General features: G+C 43.5%; 3 protein-coding genes across 16 annotated transcripts in view; 2 read left to right on the top strand and 1 right to left on the bottom strand.

The window, feature by feature from the left end:
* fryb (furry homolog b (Drosophila)) overlaps window positions 1-6,517 on the top strand; it is a 41,036-nt gene extending 34,519 nt beyond the window's left edge. For 7 of the 9 annotated variants that reach the window (XM_077546914.1, XM_077546913.1, XM_077546916.1 and 4 more), the window contains 4 exons: window positions 64-81; window positions 209-319; window positions 1,016-1,263; window positions 1,339-6,517. In XM_077546914.1, coding sequence (XP_077403040.1) covers window positions 64-81; window positions 209-319; window positions 1,016-1,263; window positions 1,339-1,597 — 636 coding nt within the window. In that variant the 3' untranslated portion in view covers window positions 1,598-6,517. The remainder of the gene's footprint in view (window positions 1-63; window positions 82-208; window positions 320-1,015; window positions 1,264-1,338) is intronic. The other 2 variants (XM_077546917.1, XM_077546919.1) reach the window with 1 other exon arrangement.
* Window positions 4,806-6,569, bottom strand: zar1l (zygote arrest 1-like). 6 transcript variants are annotated; one of them, XM_077546926.1, is made up of 4 exons: window positions 5,901-6,569; window positions 5,299-5,446; window positions 5,149-5,209; window positions 4,806-5,037 (listed from the first exon to the last, which is right to left on the bottom strand). In XM_077546926.1, exons 1-4 carry the CDS (start codon window positions 6,495-6,497, stop codon window positions 4,983-4,985), a joined length of 861 nt encoding a protein of 286 aa, XP_077403052.1. In that variant the 5' UTR covers window positions 6,498-6,569; the 3' UTR covers window positions 4,806-4,982. The 6 variants fall into 6 exon arrangements, with proteins under 6 accessions (XP_077403052.1, XP_077403054.1, XP_077403053.1 ...); XM_077546928.1 differs by having other exon boundaries at window positions 5,107-5,209; window positions 5,901-6,568; XM_077546927.1 differs by having other exon boundaries at window positions 5,107-5,181; window positions 5,901-6,568.
* Window positions 6,570-7,684: 1,115 nt separating this feature from the next.
* Window positions 7,685-27,340, top strand: pds5b (PDS5 cohesin associated factor B). The gene is made up of 35 exons (XM_077546923.1): window positions 7,685-8,196; window positions 11,152-11,279; window positions 11,348-11,551; window positions 11,626-11,712; window positions 12,935-13,032; window positions 13,119-13,245; window positions 14,147-14,227; window positions 14,308-14,448; window positions 15,981-16,096; window positions 16,180-16,274; window positions 16,862-17,007; window positions 17,083-17,234; window positions 17,893-18,006; window positions 18,083-18,164; window positions 18,258-18,306; window positions 18,819-18,958; window positions 19,044-19,159; window positions 19,225-19,330; window positions 20,342-20,502; window positions 20,715-20,838; window positions 20,937-21,095; window positions 21,343-21,411; window positions 22,277-22,413; window positions 22,486-22,609; window positions 22,683-22,887; window positions 22,953-23,067; window positions 24,013-24,145; window positions 24,219-24,338; window positions 24,457-24,519; window positions 24,577-24,722; window positions 24,791-24,863; window positions 25,081-25,499; window positions 25,980-26,060; window positions 26,178-26,277; window positions 26,597-27,340. The coding sequence occupies exons 2-35, from the start codon at window positions 11,172-11,174 to the stop codon at window positions 26,627-26,629; spliced, it is 4,224 nt and encodes a 1,407-aa protein (XP_077403049.1). The 5' UTR covers window positions 7,685-8,196; window positions 11,152-11,171; the 3' UTR covers window positions 26,630-27,340.
* The last annotated feature ends 213 nt before the right edge of the window (window positions 27,341-27,553 follow it).

Below are 27,553 nucleotides of genomic sequence, written 5' to 3'. Positions count from 1 at the left end.
GCGTAAGTTGGCATGTGTCTGACTGACGCTATTTTCTTCCTCTAACACGCTCTCGCGCTCTAGCAAATGGAGTCTCTGGCCGTAAGTTCTTCTTCTCTTTGCTCCCGCCGAATAAAAACACTAATCAATTCTGCACGCACGCCGCAATCACGTCTTGACGTGACCATGTCCGTGACGTCCTGACTGATGTTGGTCTTCACTTTTACAGCAACTGGAGCTGTGCCAGAGGCTTTACAAGCTGCACTTTCAACTCCTGCTGCTCTTCCAGTCCTACTGCTCGCTCATCGGGCAGGTGCATGCCATCAGTTCCGTCCCTGAGGTGAGTGTTTACACGAGAAACTCAACTGGCAAATATTTTGGCACACCTACAGAAAGTCAAATGTAAAAGTAAGCCACAGTTCAATTGTAGAGATAGACCGATTTGGTTATTTCACGGCCGATATCGATTATCAGTATTCATTTTCACAAAAAAAATGCAAACTTCAGCTCTTAAATTTGTTGAATTGTGAAGTGCATGTTTATTGGGCAACTTTTCGGATTTGTAAAAAAAAATCTTAGTCAATAGACATTTATGCTTTAAAATCCTAACAAAAAGTTCAGGGATCTCCCGAGGGCAGTAGCATGTCTTCAAAAGTGAAATAAAAACTTAAACAAAAGCTCCCTATTGTTTTCGACAGTAAATAAAGTTTTCAAAAATTTCAAAATATCTTTCAGTATTAAAATTGAACTTATTTTAGTTATAATTTCAAACAAAAAGAGAAGCTGCAGAGAGTTCCCAGGGTCAGCAGCATCTCTTATAACGTTAACTGAAAAATAAATATTGTAGTTTCCTTAAGTTGACACATTTTAAAATATATTTTTAGCTGTATGATTCTTCAAAAAGGCCGATGCCGATATTCGTCAAAATGCTGAATATCGGCACCGATAATCAGCCCGGCCGATAATCGGCCTATGCCTAGTTCAATGTAAAAGTCCAAGAACTTGGTACAACTTCCTTTTTCCATTGTTGTTTTAGCTGCTGAACATGTCTCGGGAGCTGAGCGAGCTTCGCGGCAGCCTGCAGGCGGCAGAGGCGGCGGTGGCCAGCGACCTGGAACACGAACACTCGGTCCATTCGGTCCATTCCGTCCACGCCCACGCTGCCCACATGGCCGCCATGGTGGTGCCCAGCTTCCCGTCATCAGAGGCGGCGGTCAAGGCCATACTGGAGTGTCTCAAGAACCACGAGTTCACCAAGGCCGTCCGCTACATTCAAGAGTGCAGGTATGCAAAAACAAGGAAACATTCAATCGGATGTGACGATACAAAAGCCACATTAGAGATTTGAATTTGCTGCAGGCGTCGGTGGCCTCACGGCGTTTTTGGCGGCGGCTCAGAGAAGGAGGTCCAGACTCTGCTCAACGTGTACTTCCGACACCAGACTTTGGGCCAGACGGGCACCATCGCCCTGGTGGGCTCCCGTCAGGACCTGGGCCTGATCTGCTCCAAGCTGCTGGAGCTCAACGGCGAGATCCGCGACATGATCCGCCGCGCTCAGGGCTACCGCGTGGTCACCACCTACCTCCCCGACTCCAGCGCCTCCGGGACCAGCCTCTGACAGCAGCACCCTGGGAGCCCCCCGAGGAGCGCGGCGCGGCGTACCGAGGAGCCGCCTCCCGTGTGCCTCCGAACGACGGTTCCCAACACCTTCCCCAACCGATTCTAGACTTTCCTACCCTTGTTCATTTTTCAGGAGCGGCGCGGCATTTCGATGCCTTCGCAGGACGCCCGTCGCTCGGCAACACACGGGACAAGCTGCCGACTGTTGCATCGCGGCCAAATCTGCTGGTTTACTCCGACGTGCCACCCGGCAACCCTCAGCGCCAGTACCTCCCTCGGTCGCCTTCACCATACCCAGGCCCCGTCATCACCCGCCCCCCCGTCTCGGCAACCGGACCTCCCGCTTCACCCCATCCTGAGGGCCCGGGGGAGGCCGCAGCATGGGGTTGTTGCTGCCCCCTCGCTGGCGCCGGCGCACCGTTGTCTCGCTACCTGGGCAAGGTGGAGCATGCCGCCCTGCCCCTCCTCAAAGCTGGGGGGTTACTGAACTCTGAACCTCCCGATGTCCAAACCTGAGATTCACAAATATGGTGGACCAAAAATGCCAAAATCAAAAAGAATTTAATAAATAAAAATGAAAATGAAAACGGATATAAAAAATATAATTCAAAAATTTTATACAAAAAAATAAACATGAATGGCAATAAAAACGAAAAAAAAAAAAGATCTATCTATATATATACTGGTTAGCACGTTCGCCTCCCAGTGCAGAGGATGTGAGATCGAGTCCAGGCTTCGGCCTTCCTGGGTGGAGTTTGCATGTTCTTCCCGTGCTTGCGTGGGTTTTCTCCGGGTGCTCCGGTTTCCTCCCACATTCCAAAGACATGCATGGCAGGTTCATTGAACACTCCAAATTGTCCATAGGTGTGATTGTGTGCCTTGCGATTGGCAAATAAAAATATAAAAATAAATGTGGAAATAAATATAAAAATAAATATATAAATAGAATTAAATGTCAATCAAATAAAACACACTGCTCTTATATTTATTTATTCATGCTGCAGATGCTGTCCGCATGAAAGGTTATTCAAATGAGGGGCCGTCCTAAGTGTGTCTTGGGTTGAACTATTTACCTATTGGTTGATCGACTCGTTTAGTTTAGTTCACAGAGGCAGACACCAAATGACGTCATAAAGTGAGCGCCTACTCTTTTTCTCAGGTTGGGAGGGGCTGGAGCTTGGAGAGCAAATGACCTAGAATTTCTCATAGAGGAAAACAGCACTTAGGTGACGTTTTTGGTGAGGGATTAGCATTTTAACAAGGCTAAAAGCTCCAAAAAGTTGATTTTTCACGTTACTGTTTTTATTTTGTCATTTTTGGTCCTCCATAGCAACAGCTTAAGGTTGTACTATAAGCCCAAAAAGTGGCACTAGTAGTGGAGACAAATTAGTTTACTGAGGACAGAGAGTATACTCGGACCTTAAGCTGGATCTCAGGTAATTAAATGCACAAACGGCTTTCTGGCTTCTTCCAACACGCCACCCGACGCCCGCCAATCGGCCCATCATTACCCATGTCTCCATTCCGTCTTGCCACAACTCCTTCTGACTACCCGGGCACAGTGGAGCACATCTCCCAGAGAGTGCCGGCTCCAGAACCCCGAACCCCGAACCCCCTGCATCCAAACCTGACACTAATGCTAACCGGGACGCCACGACAACGACGACTGATTGGCATGTGGAAGGTGGACACCGCCTGCAACGCCTCATCCCGGATTGTCCCCATTGCACTAAACGGACCTACAGGAGGAAGTGTTACTTACTGTACAGAGACGCCAAATGCTGGAATAACTTGACCCGAGATGACTGAAACGTCAAAGACACATCAGCTGTCTTTCTGCGTGACTGCCGCTAACGCTAACGGCATCCGTGCCGCCGCCGTGACTCCGTAGCACCTTGGCATTGTCACACCCCCCTCGATGCCAATCCCATGTTTTGCCTGGACCTTGAAACCGTAGCAATTTGTGTGTGTGTGTGTGTGTGTGTGTGTGTGTGTGTGTGTGTGTGTGTGAGTGTATGAGAGTGTGTGTCTGCTGACATTCAGTACTGACAAAAAGTGTGTGACTACTGATCACTCCCCGCCCCTCATCAGTCATGTGACCTGCATGCATCCTATAGGGAGTGTTGCAAATATTTATTATTGATCAATCTGAAAAGTTGATCCGTTTGTCTGCGCTGCTGAAGGAGCTTCAAGCTCACGCGGGTATGTTTTCTTGGTGTGTGTGTGTGTGTGTGTGTGCGTGCGCATGCCAACGAACGAGAAATTGCACATTTTTAAAAATGAAAAAAAGCTTTTTAGATTGAAAACTGTAGTTGTTTTTGTCCACCGTGTAAATACTTTTACAGCCTTTGTGTGACGTCCTTTTTCGGTTCTGTCCAACTTGGTGTCCAAAGTAAAAGTTGAAACAAATCATCCATTTCCTAGAGCGCTTGTTCTCATTCGGGTCGTTTCTAGGTGGGCAGCAAAAAAACGGACATTTTCCCTGGTAGAAGCAGCATTTCAAGTGATCCATGAATGTGGCGCATGCAGATGACAAGGATAAAAAAAAAAATGGCCTCTGCCTCCTTAAATAGGTGCATTTCAGTCAGGCTGTAAAAAAGAAAAAGAAAAAAGTGCTGCACTTCTTGATTCTTGGGCTATTTAAGACACCTAAGAAATGTTTTGACCATCCGTTATGTTGCGGGTCAAATTGACCCATTGCAAGGTTGTGCTTGTTTATGTAGTGACTGACTCCTATAAATAGTGAATTGGTGTTTCAAAGAGGTATTTGATACTAGATAAACATGGTTGCGGGTCAAACTGACCCAGCAACATTGCTGTTCTTGTGAAACCAACGTAAAAAGGGTTTTAAAAAAAGACTTTTTTTTTGTGCCCTTTTTAGGTTGGGGGTAGCTAATCTTGCCCCGGGTCAAATTGACTCGGGAACATTATGGCTGTTCGTGGGAAGCAGAACAGTTACATCACCTAATCCAGGTTCAATCCTCCTTCGTTTGGTTGCGGGTTAAATTGACCCATTGTTTATTTGGTAGTGGTTTAGGATGAATTATATTGACCTTGTGAGTTAATGACATTATATGAACTAAGTTCATTGGGGTTTTCCCACCCCATTTATGACACTTAAATGGTTTCAAATGCCCGGTCCGGGGCAAATTGACCAAGTAAGTAACAAGAAGGTTAACTTGTGGTAAAGAATTCTTAGTCCACACTTGAGATGCACTTAATTTATTCCTAAGAAAAATGACAAGGGGGAGGCAGGCAGAGAGTGCCAATGACGACATCATCGTCGTCATGACGTCACACGATGTACTTGAAGCTGTAGGTGGCATCGCAGGAGAGCTTCATGCCCCGGCATCGGCAGCACAGATCCTGGCGGTGAGGCCTGGTCATGTTGATGTGCCTGTGCTTCTTCTCACAGCTGCAGCTCGTCTCCGAGCAGCCCTGGAACACAACACGAGGCAGACGCGTGGTAGTCCTTCTTTCCGTTCTCAATCTTGCAGCTCTTCCTACCTTGCATATGATGGACTCCACTCTGTAGGGGTTGAAGCTCACCTGACACTTCCGGCAGAGCTGCTTGTAGTACACCTGCGGTGATGCGTTACAGTGTCAATACCTCAATGGTAGAATTGGCCAATCACATTCAAGATTAGTTAAGTAATTTATCTTGGTCTTTTTTTTTTCTTTTCTGTATATCACAAAAACCTTGCATTTGAACAGGGGGGTGTAGACTTTTGATCTCCTCTGTAGGTGAATTAACCTTGTTAGTTCCAGAGATGCACCACACGTAAGCACTCTCCCACCGGATGTTACACTTTTTGCAGTGGAAGAAGGCGTACTTCTGCTCCAGGAACTGCACAGCATATAGACGCACATTCACATCACCTACAGTACAAACTCAAAATGTCAATGGGTCAATGTGACCCGCTGAATATTTAGTAGAAGTAGAAGAAAATATACATATGAATTGGGGTTTAGTATGTGTCATGTAAGTTATTTTTTCCCCATGTACATGTTTTTTGTTTTTGTTTTCTCCTGTCATTACGGGCCAAGTTGACCCGAAGGAAATATATGTACGGGGTCTTGAGAGAGCTATACTTGCATTCGTATCATTTTCATATTCTAGTCAGATTGACCCAAAGTTTAAGAAAATACTAAAAAAAAAATTCCAAGGAAAAAAACATTGAATTTAAATAGAACTTTTGTTTGTCTGTAAAAAAAAAAAAAAAAAAAAGAATGTACTCAATAACTGTTCATGGGTCACAAAGATTTTCAGTGGAATTTGTGGAAAAGGTCAAAAAGCCCACCTGTAAATCGGAGCCCCTGTTGGGACGATGTACGGGGGCCTTGTGGACTTCATCCGGATGCTTGGCCCCCTCCTCCTCTTCCTCCTCGTCGTCGTCACGTGATTCCGACTCGCCCTCGTCCAGCTTGACCCGAAAGCCGCGCTCGAACACCGGCGAGTAGATAGACACCGGCCGGGTGAAGAGGTGCAGCTGCCTCGCGGGAGGCGTGCGGAGCACCTTCCCGCCGCCGTCGTCATCATCATCGTCCTCTTCCACCTCCTCCTCCTCCCCCGCAGGCTGGAGGTAATCAACCTCCCCCGGACCGAGCAGCGTCTTGGGCCCCAGGGAGCACTGCACCGTTTTGTCCACTTTAGCGTTCACCTGCACGCCGCACTCCCGAGTTCGTGCACCGGAGGCCGGCCCCGCCTGGGCCAGGATGGCCTTGCACAGCTCCAGGTAGTTGAGGCCGTGCGGCGTAACGAAGCGCGCCTCCCGTTTGGCCCAGCAGACGCCACCCGGGGCCGGCGTCGGGGCCATGACTGGGCCCGCAGCGGGGGCGCACACCACGCTGTAGGGCGGAGGGAAGGCGGACGGGAAGGCGGACGGGAAGCCCTCCATCCTGGAGCCAGAGAGTGAAACCGGAGCCAGGTGCGCCCGCTCGGGTTTATAGCGCGGGGATTCCAATTAGCTGATTGGGAACAGGGCCGCTGTTGCAAAGTTCTTTTCAGTGATTCTCACGTCAGAATTTGAGACGTTGCTTATTTTTATCTACAATAAGTACATTCAGTTGTTATGCATTTGATCTTTTTGAGATGTGTGTAAATATTTATCAGGGTGGATTTTTGTTTTATTTAGTTGATAATAATACACTCCAAGATTTAAGTTCAAAAAGTTCCAAAATTGAAAAAGAAATGATTTTATCCAACTAATAAATACGTTTTAATTAAACGTTTTACTGTCTGTTCTGTGACGTGTTCGTGTTCAAAAGTGTGCATATATAGTTACAGTGGCTTACAATAACATTAAATATATTATTTAGAAACAAAACTAAGGCCTCATATCTAAAATGTTCGCACCACAAAGCAAAAAATATGCTTACGTGTATTTTTTGAAACATAAATTGTACGTGTGTGTGTGTGTGTGTGAACATGATGAATAACGACTTTAGTATTTTTACGTTTTGTCACTATTGTTGTCGTGACCCCACCCCCCGCGCAATGCTCCCATTTAGTAGCAAATGGTCATCCCTGACAGCAAATACATCATGTTTGTCATTTATGTTGTTTATCTTGCTGCTCTCTGCAGTGCAGAGGATGGCAGCTTCAAAATCTTGTGTTGGAGCGCCCCCTATCAGGCAACCGCGTTTGGCCGGAGACAAAGAAAGTAAAAAAAACGATTCATTTAATTTCCACACTCTACATATACTGTCATGAATATACCTGTACAATTTTGTACGTGCAGTTCAGTGAGGTGCTGCAATTTTAACGTCAAATTGTGTTTTTGTTGAACACAAATCGCCCATTTGAAAACAGTCACAAAATAGTATTTTGTTGCGTTCAGGTGCCATCGGAAATCGACAGATCACTATGAAAATGGAGCAGTGTTCATCCAGAAAATACTTTTTATTAGTTCTATGCACTCGTAGAACAAGTGTGTCTCACGCAATCAAATCTTACAAGTGAACTACTGTGCTGCAGTAAAACGGCAAGGCTAAACTAGTAGGTAAAGGCACTAGCAGCCTCCTACTAGTAGCACTAAAATGCCCACTAGCAGTGATTTTGACATAGTAGGACAACGAAACTGCTAGAGAAAAGGACTAGTGCATGTACAAAGATTTTTGAAGCCTCATTCTATGGTGTGTGTTTTTTTTTTATCATTCAAACTTGACATGGTTGTCAACAATGCTCTTCTCTGTGGTATGTAAAATTTACAAAACTTTTATTTTCTCTTTACAGGGACTTTAAAACTCATTCACTCGTTATAACGCATAATTGGCAGCAAATACGATTTACAATGTATTTGAAGTATGCTTTCCGTGTTGGTTATTTGTTATTCATTTTATATATGTCCGTTTTTTAATAAAAGATATCTATCGCCCTGTGATTTTTATTTTGGTGGTGAACCCTCCATGGTCCACGAACACCCCCCTGCCACCGCTTCAATGGAGAGCTTCCACTGAGCGCCTGCGGGGGGCGCTGCTCGCCCGTCCGGCGATGCGATGCGGTGAACGCTCGCATATTGGCGCCATTTTGGAGCCAGGAGGGGGGAAGATCGCTGCAGAGGAGGACGGCGACTGAGCACAATTCAACACAAACAGGTAGCGTAACGCCACCATTATCGCCTGCAATTCACTCCAATAAATACTAACGGCGGAGGCACCACAGCCGGACGGAGCGCGGTAGAGAAACCCGGGGGTTGGTGGGCGAGACCTCTGCCGAGACGCCCCGCTTTCCGTGGCTGCGAGCCGGAGCGCAGCCCGCCTGGCTCGGCTCGGCTGCCGCGTCCGAGCCTCCGCGCTTGTGACTCCGCTGTACGTGATGGTCCCTCCGCCCTCTTCAATAAATGTTAGCCTGTCGCGTGCGAGTACCTCCGAGCCTCCCGGGTAGTTAAAGGGTGGCGGTCGTGGGCTGTTTTGGCGTGGAGGTAGCGGCTACCCGCGGGGATGTTTTTGTTAGTGACCCGCCGTCCGCCCTCTCTGTCATCACGGAGCTGGCGCCGCTAGCCGCGTTAGCTCCACGGCTAGCGATGGTTAGCCCCCTAGCAGCTAGTGAGCGAGCTAGGTGGCTAGCCGGATTAGCTCCCCTAGGCTCCCATCTTCCTCACGTTAGTAAAAAAACAAAAACAAAGCACACTTCTGTGATATTTAATGTCTCGAGTTTTAAGCTTTACCGCGAGTGAATTTGACCCACTTAACATAAACCAATCTATTCTGTCTGTTAATATGCTACAGAATTTGGCGTTTCTACATCCCTTTAAAACAAACAAACAATCCTATTTTTATTTTATTTTAATTGACTTGTCACAGCAGTAAATTTTTATTTATAATATAGAAGCAAGCAGAAAGGCGCAACTAATTAAGGAGGAATTTTAAACAAATGTCAATTTAATCTACATCAGAAAGAACAGACGATTAAGATGTTGCATGTAGGTAAATTATAGTGTAATGACGTCACACCGATGTAATTCGTGCAAAGTGAGATGATATTTAGTAGTTGATGAAAGCTCAGTCAAAGTTGATTAATTGATGCAGACATTGATATTTTTCCAGCACAGTACAGCAGTCATGTAAAGACGTATTTTGACAGGCTGGCATAGAAACAAATCAATATAAATGGTCAAATAGTATTGTATTTATGATAGTATAAGAATCCTTTTCAGTTCTCCATCAGGGCCGCTATTGCTAAATTTAGGACAAATTGTAAACAATGAACATTGTTTTGCAGTTATCAAAAACACTTACTGCAAATGCATTACTTTTCATTCTTTATTATTAATAACAGGCACCACTACATAATTGACAAGTGTATTTTGGCGATTTGGTAATTGAAGTGCTCTTACGTAGCTCTTCATCTGCACCACACGGTGGCCAAAGTGCTTTACAAAAGGTTCACTCATTCCCGCACAGTGATACACTAATGGGCAGCTGCTGCCATGCAAGGCGCCGACAGGCCCACTGGGAGCAAATCAGGGTTCTGTGTTTTGCCCAAGGACGCCTCAACAGCCGACAGTCAGAACCTTTGGTCACTGGACAACTTTCTCTATTGACTGAGCCACATCCGCTAGTATAATGCTACGAAATATCTCATATTCTTCTAAACAGCACTGGCTTGATTGCTGTGTGAAGTTGGGGGTGTCATATTTGGGTAAATGTTTGTCTGATGTTTGGCTGTCAACTTGATTGAAATCAGCACCCAGAAGTTGTGCTGTTTTTATAAATATTCTTACCAGTCATTTTTTGCTGTTTTTGTTTACTTGGTGTGTCCCAAAACTTTTGTACATATATGCAATTGGGGTAGTTTTGAAGTGAAGCATTTCCGTCTGAGTGTATTTTCACATTTTTTTGTTTGTCCCCTAAATTCAGCCTGTTAAGTGTATTCCGTTTTATGGCCAGTCTGACAACAGCGCTATAAATGTGAGAGAGCCGTAAAAAACGCGACAAAGTGGAGCTACAAACGGCAGTCTGGCAAGCCAGTAATAATGATGTCATTGCCTATAAAATTGTCCTCTGATCTGACGTAAATATGTAGTGGTGCAAAAGTTGTTAAAAAGCAAGTTTAATCCTCATCTAATCCATATTGTGTTAGTTGTCGGTGTAAATGCAACATCTAAATGTGAAATTTTAATGTAAATGTGGTTCAGAAGTTGTAAGAAAAAAAAGGGGGGGTAATCTAGATTCCGCATTAGTTGTCAGTGTAAATGCAACACGCAGTGTATGCTGGATCAGAAGTTGTGACTTTTAAAGCAAGTTTGATCCAAATCCGATCCAGTTTGCATATTAGTCAACGGTCTAATTGCCACACATAAAAGTCCATTTTATATTCACGTATTCTGAATCAAAAGTTGTCCTGTCAAACCAGTTTCATCGAGATGTGATGCAGTTGTGTGCCAGTGTGAATGCAGCTCGTAAAATGTCCACGTTCAAGTAAATCAATCTGCAAGATCAGGCATTGATACGTCGAAATAGTTTCATCCAGATTTGATCTAAATTGCACTTTGGTTTTCAGTGTAAATGGAAGATATGAGTGTCAAGTAAATGTGGATGCTGCATCATCTGAGCAGCAAACTCAGTTTGATCTCAATTTGATACAGATTGGATGTTTGCTGTCAGTGGAAATCCAACATTTAAAAAAAAAAATCCAACATTTAAATGCCCACGTTAAAGTAAATGTTCTTGCTGGATCAGACATGATTAAAAGTCGAGTTTAATCCAGATTGGGCATCATTCGTCATTTTTCTTGATTTCAACTTGTAAAAGCCTTGGTGGAGGTCTATTTGAATTTGATGTGACCGAAATGCTTGATTGACCATTTGATTTTTGGGCAACAATGTTGCATCCAAATGAGACGGTAGTTTGGCTTGACTTTGTTTGGTGTTACTTTTTTGTGTTTGCTGTTCCTCCCCCAACACAAACACACGCACGCGATCATCTGACAGCCGATGGCGCCCACACAAAATCTTTGCTCACGCACTAACCTTGTCTTCAGCCAGGTGTTTTCTCACTGCTTCCGGTTTGAAATCCTGCCTCAACCTGTGTTTGCGTCTTTGCGTTCAGGCAGTGAAGAGCTCCAGAGGATGGCTCACTCTAAAGCTCGAGCCGCTGACGGGAAGGTCACCTACCCCCCGGGGGTGAAGGAGATCTCCGACAAGATCTCCAAGGAGGAGATGGTCCGCCGCCTCAAGGTGCGTCCTTTTTGCACTTTCTCTTTACGCTCACGGATTCATTCATCACTCTTATCATCGCCCTCCAGATGGTGGTGAAGACCTTCATGGACATGGACCAGGACTCGGAGGAGGAGAAGGAGCTCTACCTGAACCTGGCCCTGCACCTGGCTTCCGACTTCTTCCTCAAGCACCCCGACAAGGACGTGCGCCTGCTGGTGGCGTGCTGCCTGGCCGACATTTTCCGAATCTACGCTCCCGAGGCGCCGTACACCTCCCCCGATAAGCTAAAGGTACCGCAACATCTCGTTATCGGGCCGCCTCCTGCCACTCTGTCTTCATTTCGACTCTTATGTGCTCCCCGCAGGACATTTTCATGTTCATCACCAGGCAGCTGAAAGGCCTGGAGGACACAAAGAGCGCTCAGTTCAACAGATACTTCTACCTGCTGGAGGTACGTGCTTAGCGTGTTAGCTTTGGCACAAAATGATATAAAACAGAATGAGAGCTGCAAGAGGAAAGTTTATAAAAAAAAAGCTAATTTTGTGCATTTCCCCCCCTAAATTTGACTAATTTTATTGAGGTGCTGTTTGTCCTACATATTATTTGAAATGCACAAAAAAAAGGTTTAGGCCTACTAATTTTGTAGTATGAAGCGGTATAAGACCTGATCTAAGTGCAACTAAGTTATCTCTGCCATCTAGTGTTGAATGGTGATATTACAACTTAAAACTACAGTCAGTGCATATTCACAGATTTTTTTTCCGTCAATAGTTAAAGGAAATTTGCGAATTCTTTCCCCATTTTTTGAAAAATTAAAAAAAAAAAATAATAATTAAAAATTAATTAAATATCCACAATAAGCATCTCGCTCAACCTGCTAATATTTTTGAGTTACTACTTGTACTGTATATAATTCAAAATCCACAAAAAAAAAAGATCAGGCCTACTTATTTTGTAGTATGGCGCAGTAAGTCCAACTCAGCCATGTCTGCCATCTAGTGGTGAATGGTGATATGACATCTTAAAACTACAGTCAGTGCATATTCACAGATTTTTTTCCCGTCAATAGTTAAAGGAAATTTGCGAATTCTTTCCCCATTTTTGGAAAAATTAAAAATAATAATAATAATAATAATTAAAAATTAATTAAATATCCACAAAAAGCATCTCGCTCAACCTGCTAATATTTTTGAGTTACTACTTGTACTGTATATAATTCAAAATCCACAAAAAAAAAAAAGATCAGGCCTACTTATTTTGTAGTATGGCGCAGTAAGTCCAACGCAGCTATGTCTGCCATCTAGTGGTGAATGGTGATATGACATCTTAAAACTACAGTCGGTGCATAGTCACAGATGGCGCTTGGAGAGCAGAATGACCTCGAATTTCTCAGACAGGCGAATGGAGGAAAACACCACTTGGGTGATGTTTTTTTGTGAGGAATTAGAATCATAACATGGCGAAGAGCTCCAAAAAGTTGATTTTTCACGTTACCGTCCCTTTAAAGTCATGATACTGGTCCATGGTGCAAAAAAAGGTTGGCGAGCACTTGTGTTGGTCGCTGTCATCTCGTGAAGTTCTCCAGTTCAACGCTTTCATCATCGTGTTGTTTGAATGACTTACTAACGGCTTCTTGCATCTGTGTTGACACGACCTCCCGTGTTTCCGCGCAGAACATCGCCTGGGTCAAATCCTACAACATCTGCTTCGAGCTGGAAGACAGCAACGAGATCTTCACCCAGCTGTACCGCACGCTCTTCCAGGTCATCAAGTAAGTCCTCGGACCCGCTCCCGGCCCACTTCCGCCCAGGCAACTTCACATGCGTGAACCTCCGGCCCGCCTCCTTGTTTCCGTAGCAACGGCCACAACCAGAAGGTGCACATGCACATGGTGGACCTGATGAGCTCTATCATCTGCGAGGGCGACACCGTGTCCCAGGAGCTGCTGGACACGGTCCTGGTCAACCTGGTGCCAGCACACAAGGTGTGTGTAGCACACTATAACACACAAATGTTCACGAGGCTTCTTTTTCCCATACGCTTGCATTTAATGAGCCCCCTGCAGCTGAGAAGTGGTACTGCAGTTTCAGAAGTACGCTGGTTCTTTTAGATTTTTTTCAAAATACACAAGTGATATAATTATTCATTTTTAAATTAAGATCTACAAATTATGATTTAAACGTCAGCAAAGTGGCCAAAAAGTTCTTCAATTTCAGTCCAATGGGTTTCAAAATGGCCTTCAAAGGTCTTTAATTTGTTGAAACAGGCAGGGATGTGATTTTTCCGCTAATTCGCGGAATTACGCTTTTTTTATCTCCCCCCCAAAAAAAAAAAATTCAGATTTATTTTTTTTTAATTTTTTTTTTGTAGTTCATTGTGTATGCACATGACTCCGACAGATAACATCTTCTGCTATAACAAAGACATTTGTGCTATGCTCTAATATGAGTTACTTTTCATTTGGTCATGATACAATTATTTGTTCATGAAATTTGAACTCTTCAACATTATTTATGTGTTAACTTAGTAATCACATTAGTTAGATATGATGATATTCTCAGTGATAGTTTTTAAAAGCAAAGGCAGTCCAATGTTTTTGAATGTGACTGATTTTGAGTTGACTAAAACTGCCATTTTATATGGGATAGTTCAATATACATTAAAAATTGATGCTGTTGTTTTGTCTATTTCTTTGTCATGTGAGTGCATTGAAAGTACTTCAAAACACGGAAAACCCATGAGCGGCCCCCGGCTAAATTTTCAGATAATTTCACTTTGGTCAAATCACATCCCTGAACAGGCCTTAAAACAGCCTTGGATTTGATGGGGGGCAATATTGAAACAACCCATTAACTTAGTTTTCATATCTTGTTCTTTGCGTGCAGAATTTGAACAAGCAAGCGTACGACCTGGCCAAAGCTCTGCTGAAGAGGACGGCTCAGTCCATTGAGCCTTACATCACCAACGTGAGAGCAGTTCAAGTTCACATCTGTCGTTTTGTGTGGCGCGGGTTGGCCGCTAACGTTTGCGCGCGCGCGCGCTGCAGTTCTTCAACCAGGTGCTGATGCTGGGCAAGACGTCGGTGAGCGACCTGTCCGAGCACGTTTTCGACTTGATCCTGGAGCTCTACAACATCGACAGCCACCTGCTGCTCTCCGTGCTGCCGCAGCTCGAGTTCAAGCTCAAGGTACGAGATAACTAAATGGCTTTAGAAGTATGATGTCACTTGTGATAACGCAAATGTATGGAAAATGATTTTTTAGGGCCAATATTTCTTTTCTTTCTGTTCGTTTAAGGTTGGACTTTAATTCGTATTCATTTGAAAAAAAACACCCTTTGGCTGCCTTTTTGGAAGCAAGCTTCATTTGATATTTTTCTGGCAACAAAACCGCCTTTGGTTGTGGGTCAGGCTTTAATTCTTATTCTGAACTAAAGATTATTTATTATTATTGTTTCGGTCATTAAATGGCCTTTTGGTTTGATTTTTGTAAAGGTAGTTCAATCGCCTTTTTGAAGGTTTGATTTTTATTTCCATTATTAATAAAACAATTTGTTAACTTTTGAAAGGGCTTTAATTCTTATTCCTGTTATTTTCCCCATGATTGAATAGCCTTTTTTGTGTGTATGTGTGTGTGTGTGTGTGTGTGTGTGTGGGCGGGGGTTTTAATTCTTATTCCTACTATCATTCTGGCAACAAAACCGCCTTTGGTTGTGGGTCAGGCTTTAATTCTTATTCTGAACTAAAGATGATTTATTATTATTGTTTCGGTCATTAAATGGCCTTTTGGTGAGGAGGGCTAGTATGATTTTTGTAAAGGTACTTAAATCGCCTTTTTGAAGGTTTGATTTTTATTTCCATTATTAATAAAACAATTTGCTAACTTTTGAAAGGGCTTTAATTCTTATTCCTGTTATTTTTCCCATGATTGAATAGCCTTTTTTGTGTGTGTGTGTGTGGGCGGGGGTTTTAATTCTTATTCCTAATATCATTCTGGCAACAAAACCGCCTTTGGTTGTGGGTCAGGCTTTAATTCTTATTCCGAACTAAAGATGATTTATTATTATTGTTTCGGTCATTAAATGGCCTTTTGGTGAGGAGGGCTAGTTTGATTTTTGTAAAGGTAGTTAAATCGCCTTTTTGAAGGTTTGATTTTTATTTCCATTATTAATAAAACAGTTTGTTAACTTTTGAAAGGGCTTTAATTCTTATTCCTGTTATCATTCTGGCAACTAAATTGCCTTCAAGGGATGCAAATTCTTACGTATTCTCTCAAGTAAACACTTTTCAGAGGAGTTTTAATTCTTACTCATTTATTTTAAAACATTGCAACCTTTAAGGTCTCAGATGCGCCGCAGCCACTTAAACTTTCTGCGCATCACTTGTTCATCATGACAGAATGCACAAAAATGAACAAAGAATTTGCGCTGTGAAAGATAGTTCTGCATTTTGAATTGAAAGTAATGCTTTTCAGAGATTTGGACCCATTGCTAGGAATCGATGCAATTCACCCCCAGCAAATGTGAACACTCATATTTCTTGTGTGCGGCTTTTTGTGAACGAGATAAAGCTGCCAGTCGGCAAAATGTTGCCAGCGGAGTCTCAAAGGCATCCGGCACATCGAGAAAGCTCATCAATCGCCGTCGTCTTCTCAAATGAAAAGCTGCAATTTAAAACGTCCGTGCAAATTGCACTTCCCTCCATCTTTTTTTTTTGTGCAGAGCAATGACAACGACGAGAGGCTGCAGGTGGTCAAGCTGCTGGCCAAGATGTTTGGCGCCAAGGACTCGGAGTTGGCGGCGCAGAATAAACCGCTGTGGCAGTGCTACCTGGGCAGGTAGATGCCGGAAGCCCAATCCAAAATTTTTGTTCAGATGAATGATGGTGTCTGACATGAACGCTGTCGCCCACTTGGAAAAGGTTCAACGACATCCATGTGCCCATCAGACTGGAGTGCGTCAAGTTTGCCAGTCACTGTCTCATGAACCATCCGGACTTAGCCAAAGACCTCACAGGCACGTGGATTCCTTTTTTTCTTTTTTCTTTTTTTTAATAAAGGGCTGTCAATTCATTTTATTTCTTTATTTATTTTTTAACTCTTTGACTGCCAAAAACGTTAAATAACGTTTAGTAAAATCCTATGGAGGAGTGCCAAAGACGTTAAAAGACGTTTTTTTTTTCAAAACAGAGGTGAAACTAACCATTTTCTATTGTTGATTACTGAAAAACGGAATAAGGTAGAAACAAACTTTTTTTTTCTGATGAAAGATAAGAGTCCAATCTTTCATTTGGTAGTATGTGTGTTTCCATAGTCCAAACACATAATTTTCTGTGGACCTTGAAAGATCAGTCAAAAGATCAGTCAAAAATGCTTAAATCGGCTGGCACCCACGGCATCCCTTTTCTGAAAACGTCTGGCAGTCAAAGAGTTAAGTCTGGATAATCGATGAATTGCCAAAATAAGGAACATAACTTTTTCTGGAGTTGTGTTTAAGAAAACATTTTAACCAGGCTACTTTGGCTTGCAAAACTTGCCGACTTTGCAGACGTGTTGCTTTAGCTTACGCTTTTTCTGTTCTGCACGTGTCTTCGTTGTCTCCAGAATTCTTAAGGGTGCGTTCACACGACCCAGAGGAGGCCATTCGCCACGACGTCATCGTCTCCATCGTCACCGCCGCCAAGAAGGACCTTTCTCTGGTCAACGATGCGTTGCTCAACTTTGTCAAAGAGCGCACCTTGGACAAGAGGGTAACCGAGTACCCGCTGAGCCTTCCAAGACGATCTCTCGCATGTCACAATCGTATTTTCTGCTTCCCTTCTCAGTGGCGCGTACGCAAGGAGGCCATGATGGGCTTGGCGTCCATCTACAGGAAGTACTCGCTGCAGGGCGAGGGCGGGCGCGAGGCGTCCAAGCAGATCTCGTGGATCAAAGACAAGCTGTTGCACATCTACTACCAGAACAGTATCGACGACAGGTGTGTGTGTTTGTCAATCGATGAGAACGAGCTCAGCTTGGTGGTCCGGGATGCCAGACTGGGAGCAAAATTCGGCCCGGGAAAATAACGGTTGACTGAGGGGGGAAAGCCTGGTGGCCCGCCAGGCCTATTTTAAGACTTTAAAGTGCGCCTTATAGCCGTGAAAATACGGTACTGTTCCTGTCACCAACGCCCAACATGAAACACTAATGCCACCTAGTGGCAAAAAAAATACTGTACCTCAACACAAATCTATGACTCAATCTTTCACACTCCTTTTTTTTTTAACAGGAGAGCTCAGTATTGTTCATTCGATTTGACATCATCATTGCTCTCCTTTTTTTTTTTATAAAAAAAAAACAACAGGTCAATTAAAAAAAAATTAATAAATTAAAAAAAATGTAATAAATATTTTGTTTGTTTTTTTTTCACACTCCTTTTAAACTATTTAATATATCTTTTTAACTTCAAATAGAATTACTTGTAAAATTTACTAAAAGATACTACCACATTTGTGTTTACTAACCACGTTTGTCTACTTGTATGTTAACAAAAGAATGAGAAACGATTTCAATGCACATCTACAACAGATCTAAAATGTGCAATCAATTTCTGATTAAATGCAAGTTCACTGTGGAAATGGTGCCCCGTTGTCCAGGTTACTCGTGGAGCGTGTCTTTGCCCAGTACATGGTCCCTCACAACCTAGAGACGGCAGAGAGGATGAAGTGTCTTTACTACCTCTACGCCACCTTAGACACCAACGCGGTCAAGTGAGTCGTCCTCGGTCGTCTGCAAGTTGAAGTCAATCGAGCCCTTGTAACCCGACGTGACTTCCCGTCCTCGCAGAGCCCTGAATGAGATGTGGAAGTGTCAGAATCTGTTGAGGCACAACGTCAAAGACCTGCTGGACCTTGTCAAGAAACCCAAGGTAGCCAAACGTTGCGAGCCTGGAAGCAATCTGGCCGTTTAGTCAAATGCGTTTTTCCCGTGTGTTTATTTTCCGTCTTCTCGCTGTTGGCAGTCTGAATCGTCCAGCAAGGCCGTCTTCGCCAAAGTCATGGTCATCACCAGTAAGGAACCGATTTGTACTTTGTCACTGTGCCAGGAAATATTTTAAAGAAGACGTCTGTCTCATGTCTCCTTTAACTCATTCACTGCCATTGACGGCTATAGACGTCAAAAATTCATTTGAACTGTATTAGTTCCAAACTTTTTAACAAGAGTATGAAAACCTCAATTTTTTTTAAATTGTGTATTTATAACAGATAAAAAATTTGTGATTAATCGATTAATTACAATTAAAAAAAATGTAATCGTCTGACGCCCCAAATTTTTTAGAATCTTTTCTTTTTTTTAAATTAGGGGCATTAGGCGATTCGAATTTTTAATTATAATTAATCAGATGACTCAAGATTAATCACAAATTTTATATCTGTTCTAAATGTACAATACATTTTTTCCCTAAGTTTTCATACTCTTGTCAACAAAAGTGGAAGAAAATGTGAAACTAATAGTTCAAATCAATTTTTGACGTCTATAGCCGTCAATGGCAGTGAATGAGTTAACATTGTGCGCGTCTCAGAAAACCTTCCAGATCCGGGCAAGGCTCAAGACTTTGTCAAGAAGCTGGCCCAGGTCCTGGAGGACGACGAGCGGATCCGAGACCAGCTGGAGACGCTGGTCAGCCCCTCGTGTTCCTGCAAGCAGGCAGAAGTGTGTGTGGTGAGTCCCTTTTCCACTTTCCGGCAGGTGGTCCCACGTACTCGTGTTGTGATGCATTTTCGACATTCCGACGCTCTCATCGCAGCGAGATATCACAAAGAAGTTGGGCAGTCCCAAGCAGCCAAGCAATCCCTTCCTGGAGATGGTCAAGTTCCTCCTGGAGAGAATCGCTCCTGTGCACATCGACACCGAGTCCATCAGGTAGACGTCGGGTGGCGCTTTCGCATGCTAGCGAATTCTGATGCTAATTCTGGGCCTTTTGTCAGCGCTCTGATCAAACAGGTCAACAAATCCATCGAGGGAACGGCCGACGACGACGAGGAGGGCGTTCCCACAGACGGCGCCATCAGGGCCGGCCTGGAACTGCTCAAGGTAGTTAAACGAGTTCTTTATTACAAAAGCAAAGCAAAGCACTGTGGAGGTTATTACGAGGTGAGGAGTCGATTTGTATTCATTTATTTTGATTAGCATTAGCATTTTCACTGGTAGAGGCAGCACTTCATTTCGTGTTCAATTTCATTTAGGGAAAAATTAGGGCTGCTCGATTTATGAAGAAAATATTAATCATGATTCGTTTGGTAATAATTAAAATCACGTTTAGGACAATCATTTGTTTTTGGTACAAAACTAGAAAATGTATTAATGTAAAAAATATTAAGACATTGTAATTGGATCAAACACGATTTATTACAGTTGTTATTTTAAAATAAAAAAGGTGCAAATATATCAATTTAAACAACTCAAACTGCGTATTAATATTTTATTTTTGTTTACGATGATGCCAATTTTTGCAATTGTAGTGTCATAATTGAAATTGTAATTAAATTTCAATTAATTGCACACCCCGAGGAAAAATAAACTTTCATGATGATTTATTTTGTTTGCATTTCTATTCTAATGAATGTATGAAATTAGGGTTGCTACTAACAATTATTTAATTAATTGATTAATCTCTCTTGATTATTTTATCAATTAATCGCTGAATTGGATTTAAAAAAAATAACATTCAAATTTACGTCCCTTTTTTTAAAAACATTATTTCAAATTGACAGTGCACAGATTAATTATTGTTCAATTACTATTTTGTTCTGTAATGTGAGAAAAATTGGTGAAAATGTTTTTGTTTTATCCAAAGTAAAGGCGATTGTTTTATTTTGGTTCAAAACGAAGATAATCTGCTTTTTTCAAGGACGACGACGGAAATCTGAGAATATTTACTGGTGAGCTGAAATTCCGAGCAGTTGGACACTTAAATTCAAATGATTCCTAAACGATTAATTATCACAAATAATTATGTATTACTTTGATAACCGATTAGTTGCCGATTAATCTTGATAGCGTGTGGGACGTAGTTGTTTGAGATGTCCTTGTGTTGTCTCCCAGGTGTTGTCCTTCACGCACCCGGTGTCCTTCCACTCGGCCGAGACCTTCGAGTCTCTGTTGGGCTGCCTGAAGATGGACGACGAGAAGGTGGCCGAGGCGGCGCTGCAGATCTTCAAGAACACGGGCAGCAAGATGGAGGAGAGCTACCCGCACATCAAGTCGTACGTGCAACCGTTGTCGGCGCATTCGCTGCCGTCGACGGCTATAAGCGTCGAAAGATCCATTTTTGCTGTTTTTGTTCAGTTTCTCCATTTCTATGGAATTTTACTCAACGTTCAGCTTTTCGAAGAGTCCCACATTTATTCAATCGTGATCATTGGACACGATTTTTTTCCTCATCGCCATCTTTGATGTTTCTCGCCGACCCGTCTAGTGTCCTGCTGCCGGTCTTGCAGTCCAAAGCCAAGCGGGGCACGCCTCGCCAGGCGAAGTACGCCATCCATTGCATCAATGCCATGTTCGCCAACAGAGACACACACTTTGCGCAGATCTTTGAGGTCAGTCCATGTGTGGAAGATGTTTGTTCCGCACGGAGAACTTGACTTAGCGTTGGTGTGTGTGTGCGTTTGTGTGTGTGTGTGTGTGTGTTATGTAGCCGCTCCACAAAAGTCTGGACCCGGCCAACCTGGAGCAGCTCATCACGCCTCTGACCACGCTCGGTCACCTGGCCCAGCTGGCCCCCGAGCAATTTGCCGCCCCCCTCAAGTCCCTGGTGGCCAACTTCATTGTGAAGGATCTGCTCATGAACGACAGGGTACGAGCCGCGACGCCTTTTTGGAGGCCTTAATGCCGAACTTCAACGCTGCTTTTGTTTCGGTGAACTTGGACGAGACGCTTGTTTTTTGCTGGCTTTTCTTTGGCTGGCATAAAAAAATATTATAATTCTAAATACTGATTATATTGTAAAATATATTAAAATATAGGTATAAAATAAAATATGATATAAATTGGCTAGCATGGAAAAGTATTATAAAGTGGACATTAATATTTTTTGTTTGCAGATTCTAGGCAAGAAGACCACCAAACTTTGGGTTCCTGATGATGAAGTTTCTCCTGAAACCATGGCCAAGGTCAGCGCAAGTCCGTATCGCTGGACAGCAAAAATAAATAAATAACTTTTTTCCCCAAAAAATAACAGTTATTATTTTTAATTGAATAATTATTTGAATTAATTTAAACATATTGCAATAAATGACCCTTTTCTCATTATTTGTCCGCCCCATATACTGCTGGTCCAATAGGGGATGTGGCTTTTTGTCATATTTATGACAAGGGGGCGGAGCTAGGGTGTTGTGATTAAGCAAGTGACTTCTACTTGCAGACATGAAGCCCAAAACTTTGGGAAAATTCCAAAAATACACCAAATATTCATACATACAACCCCCCTGCAAGCTTGAGATTCGGCACCTGCGGATTCACAGATTTGTGTTTTTTTTCCTACAAAAAACATATTGAATGTTTATCAGCGTTTTTCAATATATATTTTTTAGCCTTATGTTTTAACAGCTTTTTTTATTTGTTTCGCTGGCCCTGATTTAAAAGCAATACTTTGCCAAATTAGTAATAATAATATATGTAGGCGTAGCCGTGGATGAAATGTTGAGATGTGCACATTTTGTTGGTGATTTGGAGCGATGGAATGTGCGCAGTCGGGCTAAGAAGAGCAAACATTGTATCAATTTTGGTGGATAAAACTCAAATGACTGAATATTATTCATTATTTATTTTTTTATTTATTATATATTAATATCAAATTATTTTTAAAAAACAGATTGTGTTGATTTTTTTGCATTTATTTATGAATTTAGCTTGTTTGTGCCAGCATTGGTGAACTTCAGGGTGCCTGACAAAGACACCTGGGGGACCCCCTGTGCATGTCAGACCTTAAAAAAAAAAAAAATGATGACGATTTTTTTTCTTTTCTTGACGTTTCAGATCCAGGGCATCAAGTTGATGGTGCGCTGGCTGCTGGGCGTGAAGAACAACCAGAGCAAGTCGGGCAACTCCACGCTGCGCATGCTGACGGCCATCCTGCACAGCGACGGCGACCTCACCGAACAAGGAAAGATGGGGTACGTGCGCCGCGTTTACCGGCAAACCTCCAAGGCCGGCATCTTCACACGCGTCCTCGCTTTCATTCCCAGCAAGCCCGACATGTCGAGGCTGCGCCTGGCCGCCGCCTGCGCCCTGCTCAAGCTGGCCCAGGAGCCGTGTTACCACGAGATCATCACGCTGGAGCAGTACCAGCTGTGCGCGCTCGTTATCAACGTACGGAAACTTGCTCAAAACCCGCGTCCCGTTCCCGTTCGCCCGATCACCGGCACTCTTTTCCGCCTTCCAGGACGAGTGCTACCAGGTGCGGCAGGGCTTCTCGCAAAAGCTGCACCGGGGCCTGTGCCGCCTGCGCCTGCCGCTGGAGTACATGGCCATCTTCGCCCTGTGCGCCAAGGACCCCGTCAAGGAGCGGCGGGCCCACGCGCGCCAGTGCCTGGTCAAGAACGTCAACATCCGGCGCGAGTACCTCAAGCAGCACGCCGCCATCAGCGGTAAGCGCATGAGTCACATTTGAGAAGGATTTCGATTGGAATGTTGCGATTTTCTGGTCCGACAGATAAATTGTTCTCGCTGCTGCCTGAGTACGTGGTGCCGTACGCCATCCACCTGCTGGCACACGACCCGGACTACATCAAAGTGCAGGACATCGAGCAGCTCAAAGACATCAAAGAGTGAGTAGAAGTGCCAAGGAGACATTTTTGAAACCGGTGTGTTACCATGACAACCTAGCCATGCTAATGGAGTGACTGTTTTTACTGTCAGGCCCGATGAGCCATTTTGAATCGGCACCCCAAAAATGTGCCCTTTTTTGCCAATTGTTTTTTTTTTTTTTATTCAACTTATTAACGCATCATAAGAGACATAATCACATTCCGTCGTTCCCCCAGACAAATAAATCGGACAATTTTGCTCTGCAAAACAGGCAAATGTTTTGCCTGTAATTTGTTATTGTAATTGTTATTTTATCCATTATATATTTTTTTTTAAAGTAATTAAGTATTTAACTTTTTTATTCTGACAAATATCACACTTGGCGTCAATAAATCCATTTTAGTTGTGCTATAGTTGTTATTTTTTGGTACTTTTCCAATCCCTTTGCAACTTTGTGTTTAAAAGCATCAATAAAATGTGACTCCCAACAAATCTTGCTACCATTTTTTTTCAATAAGAAAATTTGTGTCAGACAAAGTATTCCATTCTAACACTCTTTTTTTTTTCTTCTTCTTTTTTTTACACACACAACCTGAAGTAGAAAAAAAACAAAAAAAAACATAAATGTGCTAAACTTTACACATTCAGCTATGAGGAACACAAACGCACATTAGAGAAGGATTAATGTAATTAATTAAAAATTGTGGCACACAATGCATTCTGGGAACTGAACTTTTTTTTTTAACAATATATGTCGGTGACCACCGTTCACGTTTATAAATAAAATAAAATAAAGAAAAGGTTTTGTGCATTGTACTTGTTATTTTTTTCTGTGAAAAAATGTGCGTCTCAAACAAACGACATTGTTCGGCCCATATTTACGTGTTTGTAATATGTGGATTATTTTGACGTTGAATGCCGTACCAAGTCCATATTTGGTCATCCAATTTGCATTTCCCGGTCAGAGCTCTGTGGTTCGTGCTGGAGATCATCATGGCCAAGAACGAGAACAACAGCCACGCCTTCATCAGGAAGATGGTGGAGAACATCAAGCAGACGAAAGACGCGCAGTCGCCCGCCGACTCCAAAAGCAACGAGGTACGCGTTGCCACGTCCTCGGTCCTGCTTCCCGTTTGTAGCTGACCGTGTGCCGGCGAACTTCCCTCGGCAGAAACTGTACACGGTGTGCGACGTGGCCATGCACATCATCATGTCCAAGAGCACCACCTACAGCCTGGAGTCGCCCAAAGACCCCGTCCTGCCCACCAGCTTATTCACCAAACCCGACAAGGTTGTTACCAGCGTAAAAATATCTCAATCAGCAGAGTTACTTTCCCTGGTCACTTGTTGCCAGGCAGAATTTAGAGCTCAGCCATCGTGTGCAAATGTAAACGCGCTTCTCGTTTCAGAATTTCAACAACACAAAAAATTATCTTCCGCCCGAGATGAAGTCGTTCTTCACGCCAGGAAAGGTGAGCGCACTTTTGTTGCCGTTGTTGTTTTTTCCTCTAACGCCTCGTTCCGCGCAGCCCAAGTCGGCCAACGTCCTGGGCGCCGTCAACAAGCCGCTGTCGTCGGCCGGCAAGCAGATCCAAAGCAAAGCGTCCCGCATGGAGACGGCCAGCAACGAGGACTCCTCGTCCAATCCCGGCTCGCCGCAGCGCGGCAAGACCAGGTCTGGCCGTACGCTTTGCGTGAAAGTGAAATTTTCCCTTTTTAACGTGTGATATTTTGTCCTCGCAGGCTCGACAGCACTGAAATGGACCACAGCGAAAACGAGGACTTCGGCAGAAAGCAAGCAGACAGCACTGACAAGGTGGCAACAGCGGACACCACACATTTTTTGGGGGTGGGGTAGTGCTGTCAAAATTAATTGATTATCAAATTAATTGACAACTATTTTAATATTCGCGTAATCATTTGGAGCAATTTTTTACATTTTAAATTGTCCAAATCCTCCGATTTTCAGCAAATATCAACAGTAATTGTTCACTGATTCCTGTCGTCCTTTTGATGTCTTTTTTTCCCCCCAGGAGAGCGAGAAGCCTCGCGGTCGCAAGCGCGGCTTACCGTCCGGCGACGACGGTGACATGAAACCCAAGCGCGGACGCAAGAAGGCCCCGGCTGTCAGCGCCGCCATGGAGTCCGAGGACCAGTGGGGGGACGAGGACAACGGGCCCGAGGACGAGCAAAACAGTCCGCCCAAGAAGGGACGCAGGGGCCGGACCCCCAAGGCCGCCACGGCCGACGCCGCGCCCGCCAAAGGCAAGAGGGGGCGCAAGAAGGCGGCGCCTCCGCCGGAGGATGAAGACGAAGAGGAAGATGAGGAGAGGCCCGACGAGGAGGCGGAGGATGATGAGGAAGACGCCGCCGCCGCCGCCGGCGGAGTGGAAAACGTGGAAGTGAAGACCAGAGCGGGACGACAAGCCAGGACGCCACGACGATCGCAAAGGTGAGGCTCGTTTGTTGATTGTTGCTACAAAATTTGCATTCGATTATCCGTACGTCTGCGACATCAATGCTAGTTTTAGTAGCCCGTCTATGGGGTTTTGTAATGTGTGTTAGCAATAAGCTAAACGATTTGTAAAATGTGGCTTTGGTTGAAGCCTCATTTTGTACAATTGTTCACTACTTGTGGGACTTGGTTGTGCTTTCAACTGAAAATTGTGGGGAGAAACTTATTAGAAAATTATATCATGCACACAAAATATGGTGTTGCTCGTTTCAGGAAAAATTTGACAAATTTGACCTTCTTAACTTCATGACCACTTTTGGCCAATTGACGCACAGGAAAAATCTGATGGGTTCTTCAAGGTTTTATGCCAAAATAAAAAGAAAAGAAATGAATTGACAAGAAACATGAAGTCTCACAGCCATACGAAGACATTAAGACTTTTCCGTTCCGTTTCCGTGTTTGTGCTGTCATCATCAGCGCCGACGTGTCCCAGTCGACGCCGCAGAAGAGGAGAGGACGACCGCCCAAGTCGGCTCAACCTCCCGCCAAGAAACCAACGTACGAAAACGCAAAACTTGATTGGACTGAAATGAAGAATCGAGTCACATGCACAATTTGCTGCTTAATAATGTGTTGTTTAATAATTGCTGGATTTTATTTAATTTTTTTTCCAAGGCGTGGAGGACGGTCGAAGGTGGCGGCCTCTAAAGAGGACTCTGAGGATGAGGAAGACGAGGAGGACGAGGAAGAGCAGGAGGAGGAGCCTACACCCAAGGTTGGCAAAAAAAAAAAAACGATGTGTACAATCATGTGACCTAAACACTCCCGGATGTACTCAAATACGTTTTAAAACTTCACTAAATAATCTTAAAACCAGTGAAATAGTCTCTAAAAGGTTTGTTTGTTTTTTTAAATGGTGGGAACCAAAACCACGAGTAAGCGAACGTCCACTATATTTAAAAAAAAATACTGAAATGCTGCCCAAGTTCCCGAAAAGCTCTTAAATACCCACTAAATCCTCCGACATATTTCCAGCACGTTCCCGACATATTTCTGGCACGTTTGCGAACCTAATGAGCTGTTTTTCCATTCAGGGTCGCAAGAAGGCGGCGGGCCGAAGAAGATGAGCCGGCAGGTGCAAGCAAGGGCCAAGGAATGAAATGTGAAACATGGACAGACCACATGAACTTTTTCCACTTTTCATATGCGGTTCGCCGCCACCGTTACACCGGCCCACACGTGCACACTACTACTTCCTGCATCCCGTTTCCTACTTCCTGTGTTCCTGCCGCCGTGTTGATGTTGGCCACGTGTGTTAGCTAGACGTTCACGTTTCAAAAAATAATAATAACAAAAAAAAACAAGACGCGTGCTTGTAAATAGTCTCTTTTTTGTGCATTTCATGTGTTTGTCGTGTTGGATGCTGACTGCAGGGGGCGCTCACCTTGTTATTGTTATAATTAATTATTATTATTGTTATTAAAAAAGATAAGTGTTCCTCCCATTACCGCCCTTCCTCCTCCTCTCTAAGAGATTATTCACCTGTTTTTGTGCCGTCTCCTTTTAAACGTGGATTTTTGTTTACAACCTGTACATTAATAAGACCTTTTTTTACTGTGGATTAAAAAAAAATGTACAAAAGATTATTTTAGTATTATTTTACTTTGTTATAGAATTGTGCTAAACGCTACGTTTGCTAATCTTTTCACTATATTGGCTATTGACTTTAATTAAACTAGTCTTATTTTTGAACCCTCACGAATCAAATCTTGATCATATCTACGATATTTAAAAAGTTGGCAAAAATAAAATAAAAAAATCACCTGTGTCGAAAGGGCTCCCGGCAATGAACACATTTTCATTTTCTTGCTTTATTTTGGCAGCAACTTTAGGTTAAAGTGTAAACAAGCATTTTAACCTGCTGTGAGGGACTTGATTTCCTCCAAGGTCTAGTTGAGGCCCAACCAGTGTGACATCTTTGACGTTTTGGGAAATTGTATGTTGCATACAATCGGTGCAGCTTGTTGTGCCTTGACGGGCTCTTTTCTCAT

Source organism: Vanacampus margaritifer, chromosome 16 (genome assembly GCF_051991255.1).
Source record: "Vanacampus margaritifer isolate UIUO_Vmar chromosome 16, RoL_Vmar_1.0, whole genome shotgun sequence".
NCBI lineage: Eukaryota > Metazoa > Chordata > Actinopteri > Syngnathiformes > Syngnathidae > Vanacampus > Vanacampus margaritifer.
The sequence above is the reverse complement of the archived record's forward strand: the minus strand, read 5'-3'. Positions and strand labels throughout refer to the sequence as shown.